This window comes from Notolepis coatsorum, assembly GCF_963971535.1.
Source record: "Notolepis coatsorum genome assembly, chromosome: 19".
NCBI lineage: Eukaryota > Metazoa > Chordata > Actinopteri > Aulopiformes > Paralepididae > Notolepis > Notolepis coatsorum.
Genome location: NC_140183.1, coordinates 45537192 through 45549565, shown reverse-complemented (window position 1 = coordinate 45549565; position 12374 = coordinate 45537192). Strand labels below are relative to the sequence as shown.

General features: G+C 41.8%; 1 protein-coding gene across 1 annotated transcript in view; it reads left to right on the top strand.

Annotated features, from left to right (window-relative positions):
• The window catches only part of agmo (alkylglycerol monooxygenase), a gene marked incomplete at its 5' end in the record, with an annotated part of 95754 nt that continues 83380 nt past the window's right edge, over positions 1 to 12374 (top strand). The window contains 3 exons of the mRNA XM_084336000.1: positions 1 to 120; positions 7925 to 8052; positions 9779 to 9930. Coding sequence (XP_084192126.1) covers positions 1 to 120; positions 7925 to 8052; positions 9779 to 9930 — 400 coding nt within the window. The remainder of the gene's footprint in view (positions 121 to 7924; positions 8053 to 9778; positions 9931 to 12374) is intronic.

Below are 12374 nucleotides of genomic sequence, written 5' to 3'. Positions count from 1 at the left end.
ATGGCACAAGTTCTGGACACATCCTCGCTGTCCAGGGGTGTTCGGTCCATGTTTTACATGGTCACACCGAACGAATCATCATTTCAGGATGTAGGAGACGTCCCGGAGTACGTACAACAGGTGGGTAGTAGCCTATTGCATCCCGTTGGTCCTGCTTTGTTTTGACTGTCGACTGTCGAGAAGACTCTTGCGTCTTCAACAAAATGATAACTTTCAAAGCTACGAAATGTCTTTGCACAGATGACATAACCGTCATGAATGATGGCAAACTCGAAACGCGTGTGTTAAACAGTCACTAGTCTCTCCCGCATATACATCTAACGTACATAATGAATATTTACTGTACCGCACTCGTCTTTTATTGTGAGAAATGTCTGATAAAGGCTCAACGGCATACATGCAACACATGTTAGTTGTTTTAGGTATAGAACCACACTTTATTAAGCACATGAATAGGAGAAACAATTGCCTGCACAGCAGGAATCCGTATACTTCAGTACCAAACATGCAATTAAACAATCATATCCTATTACTACACGGTTTTATGATGTTCAAATGTGCATGGGTGTGTGAGCCTATTTTGTGATTGGGCTGTTTACTGTTTATGATGTGCTATTCATTACTCTGCAGCCATGTGATCCCAGTGGGATCTAGCACAATCCTAGTACTCGTCTAATGTTGGAATTCGTATATTGTTCCCAGGTTTGTCAGCTGTTAAATAATTTGTATAAAATCACAATATTTTGAGGCAACAGTGGTGTATTGTTAGGCCACATATTTCGAACTAACATCACTCATATGTGACAGTGACTAAATAAAAAGTCTGTTTGAGAAAACACAGACATCTGGTCCACAAATGTAATTTAATTTGCCACGAAATGTTGCAGTCCTTCAAAAAGCGTTTATACTAAATTATTGTAGTCCCTCAGAAATGTGCACACGCTCAAATAGGCCCTAACTTTTATTTTCTGTTTTGTGGAAACAAAGATACATATTCAGGAACAAATAGGGCAAGTCTCTTTTTTTTGCACATTATGAGACTCAAAATCCCCCCTGTAAGTAATTCTGCCCCTATCTAGTTGTCATGAGCATGGGGTTGTTGAAGTAAACTGTCTAACTGCCATGACTGTGGGGTTGTTGAGGTAAAACTATCTACAGTAGATGTCATGACTGTGGGGTTTTGAGGTAAAACTATCTACAGTAGATGTCATGACTGTGGTTGTTGAGGTAAAACTATCTACAGTAGATGTCATGACTGTGGTTGTTGAGGTAAAACTATATACAGTAGATGTCATTACTGTGGGGTTGTTGAGGTAAAACTATCTACTGTACAGTAGATGTCATTACTGTGGGGTTGTTGAGGTAAAACGATCTACTGTAGATGTCATTACTGTGGGGTTGTTGAGGTAAAACTATATACAGTAGATATAATAATAATAATAATAATAATAATAATAATAATAATAATAATAATAATACATTTAATTTATAAAGCGCTTTTCAAGAACCCAAAGACGCTGACAATGAGCAAAACAAATGAACAGAGACACAAAGAACCACAGGGAATAAGCAACAGTATGAATATGCAGGACATACAACCACGGGTAACAAGTAACAGACATGACTGGGGTTGTTGAGGTAAAACTATATACAGTAGATGTCATGACTGTGGGGTTGTTGAGGTAAAACTATATACAGTAGATGTCATGACTGGTTGTTGAGGTAAAACTATCTACAGTAGATGTCATGAGTGTGGGGTTGTTGAGGTAAAACTATCTACAGTAGATGTCACGAGCGTGGGGTTGTTGAGGTAAAACTATCTACAGTAGATGTCACGCGCGTTGGGTTGTTGAGGTAAAACTATCTACAGTAGATGTCACGAGCGTGGGGTTGTTGAGGTAAAACTATCTACAGTAGATGTCACGCGCGTTGGGTTGTTGAGGTAAAACTATCTACAGTAGATGTCACGAGCGTGGGGTTGTTGAGGTAAAACTATCTACAGTAGATGTCACGCGCGTGGGGTTGTTGAGGTAAAACTATCTACAGTAGATGTCACGAGCGTGGGGTTGTTGAGGTAAAACTATCTACAGTAGATGTCACGAGCGTGGGGTTGTTGAGGTAAAACTATCTACAGTAGATGTCACGAGCGTGGGGTTGTTGAGGTAAAACTATCTACAGTAGATGTCACAAGCGTGGGGTTGTTGAGGTAAAACTATCTACAGTAGATGTCACGAGCGTGGGGTTGTTGAGGTAAAACTATCCGCTAGACAGAAGGAAAAGAGGGGAAGGTTTTCGGCCGGTGTCCAGAATGATAATCTGACTCGTCGGTTTGGAGGGAGCCCATTTGTTAGCTGCAGTCCTTCAGTCCTGTGCCAGATGTTTGAGCGTTGCGTGTGATCGCAGGTCCCTTGTGGTGCTCTCTCACCTCTGCTTGTGTATGTACACACACACACACACACACACACACACACACACACACACACACACACACACACACACACACACACACACACTTCCTCTTGCTCCACCTGCAGATGTAGCACAGACACAAAAAAGCTCTCTTTCTCTCTCTCTCTCTCTCTCTCTCTCTCTCTCTCTCTCTCTCTCTCTCTCTCTCTCTCTCTCTCTCCTCTCTCTCTCTCTCTCTCTCTCTCTCTCTCTCTCTCTCTCTCTATCTCTCTCTCGCACTCACACACACACACACACACACACACACACACACACACACACACACACACACACACACACACACACACACACACACACACACACACACACACACACACACACACACACTTTGTCCTGCACCACCTGCAGATGTGCTCCTCAGTGGTGCTGTTACACTCCACATTCTTCACAGGCCTTGCTTGGAGTCCAGGTTAGGGTTACAATACAGAGAGCCTTCAGCCGACTGGTCCCATACGCTGTTCAAGTCACAGTTACCACCTTTTTCGGTGGCCCTAATTTGTTCCAGCTTTGACAGACCTATTAAGAGGTCAGTACATATTCCTAGCTTACTTGGTCTAATTACATCACCGGTTAAAAAGTTGTCCTGCTGAAATGTGGGATGGTGCAATAGGTCACCTGTTTTAAGAATTCACATATGTCCGTAGACAATGAATGGGGCTCTGAATTTGTGAGGCCATACAATGTTTGTGTGAGCTCTTACACATAATTAAGGTTTATATTATAGCATTGTCAGAATGTCTGAACCAGAATTAAAACCTCATTTGATTGTACAAACTCTTATTATGTTTGCATTCATTGTATACTTATTGTATTTATCAATATTATGTATGAATGCTCAACCTCATTGAAAATGAGGGCATTCCCCCAATTAATTTTCGATTTGAAATAAAGATAGAATGAATTCATCAATTTGGGTGCAAGAGCTCACAAACATTTTATGGCCTCTTTTATTTTTTACAGGATTACCTGAAAATAGAAATCGGCTTAATAAAATACATATTATACATATTATATATAATAACATAAAATACCTTTAACAACTGTGATTCCTCCTCTCGCATCTAGGATTCATAAAATTACCTTTAACAACAGGGATTCCTCCTCTCGCATCTAGGATTCATAAAATTACCTTTAACAACAGGGATTCCTCCTCTCATCTTGCCTACTTCTCTGAAACAGACATGTATCCTCTGGCAACAGTATTTCATGCCTTTCACAGGGGTTGCTTAACTCATTCACTGCCAACGACAAGTATACTCGTTATTGGGCTCCAATCGTTGAACGCCAACAACGAGTATACTCGTTATTTGATTGTTATTTCTTTTATTAGATATTTCTATTCATTACAGGCACACAGACTCTGGGTTAACATGGGGAATCATCATGAGAATGTAAAAGTGCAATACCGGCCGCATCACGCTAGGGCCTAACAAAATTAATAGTTTGGTTCCTGTTGGTTGTCAGTTAAGGCCATGGGTAGGTAGGGAATATATATATATATATCTTTTTTTTTCACGGCGACTATGGATAGGGAATTTTTTATTTAATAAAAATTAGTGATGCACCGATGTGAAAATTGTGGCCGATACCGATAACCGATATTAATATTGCTGTTCTGGCCGATACCGATATTTACCGATGTCGATATCTCTGTATAGAAAACACTTTTTATGATAATCAAATAAAGAGCTATTTTCCAAAACGCATAATTTTTTTACTTTTGTAACTTATTTTCAGAAATGACTGATATTTTGAAACTATTTAAGGCCAAAACATGTAAAAAGATTTTTAATTTTTTAATTTTAATTTTTTAATATCGGCCCTATCTTGATATCGGACCGATACCGATGTGTAAAAAAACGGCCATATCGGCCGATATTATATCGGCGGCCGATATATCGTGCATCACTAATAAAAAATTTCACGACAACATGGATGCATGTACTTTGCCAGCATGTTTAATATCCATAATACTAAAGGTTAAAATACAAAGACACTGTACTACAAAAGTACAATGTACAAAGGTAGTAGTATTAAAAATGCCACCCCTAAATACTACTCACTAAATATCCTGACGTCAGAGAGCTGTGCAAATATTGTGAAATACTTGCTTTTTATATATTCTCATTATTGTCACGGACTGCACTTTTTTGTATGGGTGGAGCCAAGCCAATAACAGCTTGAAATCCTAAGACAGAAAAATGCTGGTTTTGAGTACTTGATTAGAAATATAAAACAATGATTATTTTTGGAATAAACCTTACAGATGTGTTACATAGACTCACAGGAATTGTGTAAAGTTGCCCAAATAGTGCTAGGAATAGCAATACATAGCCCCTTTAAGATTTAAAATGTATTGTAAAAAAAAAAAAATTATTGGAATACTCCCGATCACAGGTAGAGCCATATGAAATCCGCGTTCACGGAATCGCGGACGGAATCACGGAATTTACCAATAAAAATCGAATCAACTGCAAAACGTGGAATATTGCAGAAGTTGGCCTAATCTGGACTGAAATTCCGTTTTTGGGTGGAAGGTTTGTTGCAAAGCAAACAGGACCGGGGAGGCGGGGACCGCTGCGTGTTACACACAACACAGCGGTGACCAAGCGTCTCGCTGCTTCGGTGTTAACGCCGTCAAGAAGCTAAGAAATTCCGCAATAAGCTCTAAATTCAGAGCAGAGCAGTATCCTAATGACTTTTATGCTTCAGTCGATAAGGTGTTTTGCAAATTCTGTCAACATACCGTGGGGACTGGACCCGCAAAAACACGTGCGAAGATCACTTCAAAAGCCATGTCAGGAACAAGGGCTGTGCGTCCCAAAACACACCAACTCTCTAACGATGATCTCTGGTGATCACAATAGATACAGCTGTGAGGCCCAAATAAAAAAGACATTAGCAACTTCAGAGGCCAGAGGGTGAGACCTATAAACACATGAAGGGTGCCGTGACTGGAAAAAAAGGTTGAGAAACACTGGTATATGGTGTGGCTCTTTGTGGTACCACATACATTTTTGTGGCTCTTAGGCCCCGTTTAGACGAGCGTTTTGTGAACAGAAACCGCAAAAGTCATCTTGCGGTTTCACTTTTAATTTTACGTTTAGACGAGCGTTTTGGAGTGGAATTCTCCGTGCAGACGACGCTGTAACGACGGAGACCCGCTGTCACACGATTGGCGCATATGTCACATGACGTGCTGTGAAGACCCGCCCTACTCTGCCTCTGATTCGCAGACTGTGGATGGGGAATGTGATTGCACCAAAGCAGAGTCACTCACAGACAGTGGCTCCACTCACGCCGTGGGACAGATTCTTGTGTATTTAAAAGTACTGCCAATGTAGCCTTCAGGTGATCTCCGTTGATATAAGTCAGACATACTTGCTTTGTTTACGTCTCGGCTACTGGCGCATACCTGCTACCTGTGACGTAAGCAGTACGCGCGACCACAGCCGTGACAACCCTTTCGTCATCGTTTTAACAGATTTATACGTTTTGATAGTTTAGACGAGATCGCAAAGCTTTTGCGTTTCTAGGAATTCCACCCTGGAAGGTAGTCTCACTTTTTTGCGGTTTCACCCCGTAAAAACGCCGTTTCCGTATAAACGAAAGGCACATCCGCAAAAATATTTTTGCGGATTCACCTGCTAGCGTTTCCGTCTAAACGGGGCCTTAGTCTCTGACTGGTTGGCCACCCCTGGTCTATAGTAAGGCTGTCCCCGAAGCCTGTTTTTGGGATTCGAACTTCGTCAGGATTTTTCGAACGAACGTAATTCATTGAACAAATTACATTTTTTATATAAATATCCTCAAACTAAATCCTCAATTTGAATAAAATGATTAATCTGATTAATCTTTAATGAATATAACTCATCAGTTTCTTTTAATACTATAATATTAGTGTAGCCTAATCTTTATCTGTAACTGTGAAGAAAAACCAGAATGAAAAAAATTTAAAATTAAAATGTATATTTATTAAAAATAAAATATTCAAATGTTGATTTAGAATTCGAATGCCAACGTAACGAACGAAGGTTCGAACGTTTGGGCTCAGCCCTAGTCTATAGTGGAATCGACGTATAGGGCTTTAACTCAGGATTTCATGAATTACCCTAGACCGCTCTAAAACCATACTTATATTCACCACGGTATAACACGGGAACATATGGATGGAAAATGTATTCTTTCTCACATATTGAACGATAGATAGGTGATGTCAAATGGGCCATAGTATTGTATCCATAGCTATAATATAGAATATAGTTATAGTTAACAAGGTGACTCAGTCCTATATTTTAAAGCGTGACAATGCGACCACAGGGCCATGGCTAATCCCCGGCGCTGAATGAGTTAAAGGTCAAGAAGGACACACAGTGTCATAAATGTATATACAAAGCAAATTTCTTTTTAATACAAAATTTTATTCTCACATAGGTTGAACTGGTTTTACAGAAAGTTCCATTCCTGTGAACTGCCAAGTGCGAGTGGCTAAGTGTCAGTGACTGAATGAATAAGTTAGTGACATTACTGTCTCTGATGGGCCACACACAAACTGTGAAATAAGACAACCTAGTCAGATTTTTCTTCGCTGCCTAGGGCATGTGCTATGGGCTATGTGCTTCAACAAACTATTGAGATTTGCCTCTCCGTCAACCGGGGATCATAGACAATGCGCGGTCCTTGACGCTAGAATGCATAATCTGAGTGGTATTTTCAGTCAAATAAAAACGTCAAAGACATGTTTTGGGGACCTCGGAGACCTCTATTAACTTGTTGAAAATAAGTAGAATATGTGACCTTTAAATTATAGTGCGTACTGCGTAGTGGGATAAGCAACGTCACACACCACAAGACACAAACGTTTTCCATGTCTTTTGTTCCTATTCCAAAGCCAATATTCATGCTCAGTACAGCTGCTTAAGACTGCTGATTCATCGAGGGCGGCTACGCGGCGTAGTGGGCAAGGCGCTCGCCACGAAATGCTGGAGACGTTGGGCTCGTCAGTTCGAGCCCAGCGCTCCACATTTGCTTTCAGTTTAGCTGGTCGTCTGTACTAATACACATTGGCCGTATTAGGGGGTGGGAAACTGATGGGTGGGGATCGGGCGTTGTGGACAGCGACTCCTACAGGTCGGTTGGTGCGCCTGCGCAGTAGAATCAGGAAGTGTCGGGGGCAGCGTGAGGCCTCCCACGCGTTACTCCTCACCACTGAGAGATCGAGCTGCGCAGGTGAAAAGATGCGACTGCTGTTACCTCAAGTACCGGAGGGGACTTGTGCTATGTATGACTTAGTCCACATTTCAGCCGGCTTGTGGGAGGCAAGAAACAGCGTCCGTGACAGGGGAGGGTTGAATTGGATGATACGAAATTGGGATGGGAGAAAAATATAGAAAATGGGAGAAAAAGTGGATAAAAAAAAAAGACTGCTGATTCATGATTCCCTGTTATATTCCAGGCCACTCCTTTCTTCGCGGGCCTGATGTTGCTGGAGGTGGTGGTGGGCTGGCTGATGAACCGGGACTCGGTCACCATCAGCGATGGACTCACCTCTGTGTCTGCTGGGATGGTGTCCAGGCTGCCAGCGTGAGTAATGTCACGGCTAACTAGTCACTAGTGAACCCAGAGATGCAGGAGGCAGGTAGAAGATCAAACCCAATTGTGGGCTAGAGCTTTGATTCTCTGCCTGAGCTGCCCACCGCCCAAAACTGTAGGCGTGCATGATTTGGGAAATTTGATTCAAAATCGATTTTCTTTTTAAATAATCTTTTTCCTCCTTTTTCAGATTTTTTTCTCCCATCCCACTGTTAGTCGTTATGCCAATTCCCAATCCCCTTCCTGGTCGTTGCGCACTCTACCCCCTACCATCGGTCCGGGAGGGTGGAGACTAGGGCTGACCCCTATTAGTCGATTAGTCGGCTAATCGGTCGAAAGGAGCCGTAGTCGACTGCCAACCTCTTTATTTGAAATATTTTTTTTATAAAATATTTTTTTTATTTAAATTTTTTTATCATTCTTTCCAAAAGAAAAGAGGCCTAGAAGCATGGCTAACGCTAATGGCACGCATACCAGAGGCTAACTGCCTACGAAAACAGGCACAGAGGCACTGACAGAGGATTTCACCCATCTAATGAACACACTAGACTAGAAAATGTTTAAATTGTACAATCTTTCAGCAGTCAGTCTGTAATTAATGTATGCATTCAAAAGTACTGAATAAATGTTTTATGGGCCCATAATAGTGATTATTAATATTATTTAAGTTAAGTTTTGCCATAATCATGTCTTTTGCCATAATCAGGTAGCGTAAAAAAAAGAAAAAAAAAACATTATATATATATTTTATATTAATCATTTTCGGCCTTTCGGCATTCGGTTTTCGGCCAACTGTTTCCTATTTTCGGTATCGGTTTTGGCCAAGAATTTATTCAGTGCATCTGTATACAGAAGATAGAAGTTAATACAGTTAAAAAAAACACTGAAAACAACACATCATTTAGTCGAGCCTTGGAATGGACACTGAATGGATGTTCCTGGTTTCCAAAACTCTGGGTTTCAAGATTCTCTACATCAAAATGATGGCATCAATCCTAGGGTGATATTCTTTTAAAAATATATCTCAAAGCTATATTTTTTAAAACTGTTCGCGGGAAAGCAGAAAGGGCAACAGAGAGACATTCCCCACCTGTAATCAGTTTTCCTTTAACCTTTGCACTGAAGAACCATATAACTCAGTTTTTAAATCTTTTGGACAGCCCATGTAATCGCAGTCCGTAGTACTGACACATACTGGTACCTAATAGGTTCACCTAAGGCTTTACTAAGTGAGATGTATGTTGTTTTGTGGTGGTGCCTTTCTATAAGCATAATGCTCTTATGTAGACTACCTCCACAATTGACAGGAACCGGTAGTGCCTCAGTACTCTGAAATTGCCTTCTGACATTTTTTGCTGCGCACGGATGTCCAACCTATCACGGAAAATCATTTCCTTACTCATCAGCAACGACATCTCATGATATTTTTGGGGCAGAATTCAAACAAATGATTAAAATTATCATAGAAAAAGTTGCATAATCAGCTCTAAATGGAAGTCAGTGTAAAGAATATGGTTTTCTCTCATAGTTATCATTAAAGGTCTAGCTCCTGCATTCTGATCTACCATAGTTGCTAACTGGGGATGGCTTTGTGACTGAGACCAGGCTAAAGAGAATACTGTACAGTACTGCTGATATTTATCTGAACATAATAGGGTGCTGTGAGATCATTCACGTTACTGTTCTTTTTGACCGAAGCTATTTCTAACATCCTCAGGTTGTTCATGAGAGGTTGCGAGTTGACCTCTTACATCTACGTGTGGAACAACTACCGTCTGATGGAGCTGCCTTGGGACTCTGCCTGGACCTGGTGGCTGGCCTTCCTGGGAGTGGACTTCTGCTACTACTGGATCCACCGGGCCGCTCACGGTACCAGCATGGTCCGGCCCATAGGCCAACAGAGACTGGCGATTTTTATTTGTAGAAATACACAGTGGATGTCGGTATACCTCATCATTTGGAACCCACTAAAGATACTGACAGAAATAAGAGAGGGACTATTCTTTAAGAATACCTTGTGACAAAATAATCTGGGGTGTAGAAGTCTGTGAAATTGCCTGTCACTAATTGAACAAAGAATTCCTTATCTTGGCGTTTTTGCCGTGTGACGGTATGAACAGACGCAAACGACACAGACACGATGATAAATGATCGCGCTGCCTTGATTTAGTTGACGTACCCGTAGGGAGGAACTGAGGAGATAGTACACACACATCATGGGTTTCTTGGACGTTGCGGAGGGGAAGCAATTATTTGTGAGTTACGTCCAGCTGGGTTTTGAACGGAGCAGATGCCAGAGGATGTGATCTCCAGAGAGCCACGGTCCTACCTGGGGCCTTCAGAGCAACGAGCTGTAAATACTAGCGATGGCTCCTGGAGAGCCTCGCTAAAGAAAGCTGGAGACTGTATTTCTACAGTGCTGTACCAGTACTAGTACTCGACATCTTTAAAACTATCCGAGGCCTAGGTTTAATTTGTCGTTTGTCTTTGAGCTTAGTGTTAGTTTGGTGATACACTTGCCGGACATTGACAAGCCGTTGTGCACTGGAGCAGTGCTTACTGTGCTTGTATCAGTGGCACATCAAAGCCGTATCGTCCAAATAGTTTTGGTTGAGAGTCCATTACCGTTGTGTTGACACTTGAATGACAAAACGGAAGCCTGTGTTTGTAAAGGTGCAGGGCTAAAATGTATTCTGTGACAGAAAATTACCCAGTGCACCCCCTTGGCTTGGCCAACCTGCCGCGATAGCCGAGAAGACATGTCTTAAAACATGCAAACAAATGTCCTGATTGTGTCATTATCCTGACAGGCAATCCACGAACCTGGGGTGAATAATGTTATATTAACATTTAAAAGGCTTGATGACAGGGGGGCTCCAGTAGCTCACCGCATATCTCGGCGCTATTTCTGCGTCGGGGAAAACCGTGCTGCGTCACGGATCTGGTGGACTCCGAGTTCGATTCCCGGACCCGCCGTCATTTGCCAGAATGTCTTCCCCTGATCTATATCCCGTTTCACCCTGTATCTGTCGGTCATGCTTGACCAGAAAAGCGATAAACGCTAAAAAATTTAGTTTAAAAAAGAAAAGGCTTGATGACCCAGCCTGGCATTTTACCTTATTTTTTAAATCACCATGGCGATGGATGTCGATCTCTTGAATAATATTCAGTGGAACCAGTGGAACTTCTCCTAATGAAGTGTGTGTCCCTGTTTTATTTTTTTCATTGTCTGACAATCCAAAAAGAACCATTGGTGCCCTATCGTATATCTGTATATATTTTCTGAAGCGTGGTATGATGTTTTATGTCCCGAAAACTTTCCACTTACTTTCATTTCCTCTCTACCGTTTTTTTTCTGGCTTGTTATTATGGAACATTGCGGGGTCACAGATAATTGTCTGGCGCTGGGCGGCCGCAGCGCTCGCTAAGGATATAAGCTTTTCCCCTCGCTGCCCTCTGGGGAACAGGCTCTCTCCGACCGCAGGACAGGGCAGACACGGCCCTCACTCTGCACTCTGGTTGAGTGAGGTCATCTCGGTCAACCAGACGCTGACCTGTAGCTCATTTCAATGTAAAGCTCGACTGACCCCCATTCCAAGCCATATCGTCCTGAGGCGGCTTTTTCAAGACTGATGACTACATGAAAGGCTGATTGATTTGACGAGACAGTTGTGGTTTAGGTCATATCCCTCAACTTAAGGGATATAAGTAAATGAGCATCGGATTGTGACTGCACAACACTGAAGGGACTTTCCCTCCTTTTACAAGTTATTGCACTCATATCACAGTTTTACAGTATAACCAATCTCTGCCTCAATGGAGCATGGGAAAATGTATCTACAATCCTATTGTGTCAAAACATATGAACTATAAATCTCAATATTGTGTAAAATGGAAAAAAAGAGAGAAAAAGGGGAAAGATTATAATAGAAAGCTAGAAAAAGAGCTAAAGTGACATCCTCCACTGAGAAATGTGAACCCTTATTAGCTGCACTGTAAAATATCACTTTCAATTTAACCGATTTTATAGCCCTTCTTTCATACTTTCCGCCTCATGTCTTCCACTTGAACGGACAGTTCCAGTCTAATTGAATGGAAAGTGCTTTGAAAGTACAAGGCGGTCGGTCGTCTCTGCTGATGCCATCGTTACTGACTGAGGATCCATTGCTTCCTGGCCTCGCTCTGGCCAGCCACTCTGCTGTGTGGAGATAGATACCAAATTGACTGGAAATGACCACATAGTATGCAGGCCTGCAGGAGTAAGTCCCCTTTATATTAAAGCTGCACCATGTAGTTTCTTTTTGGTGGGAAAA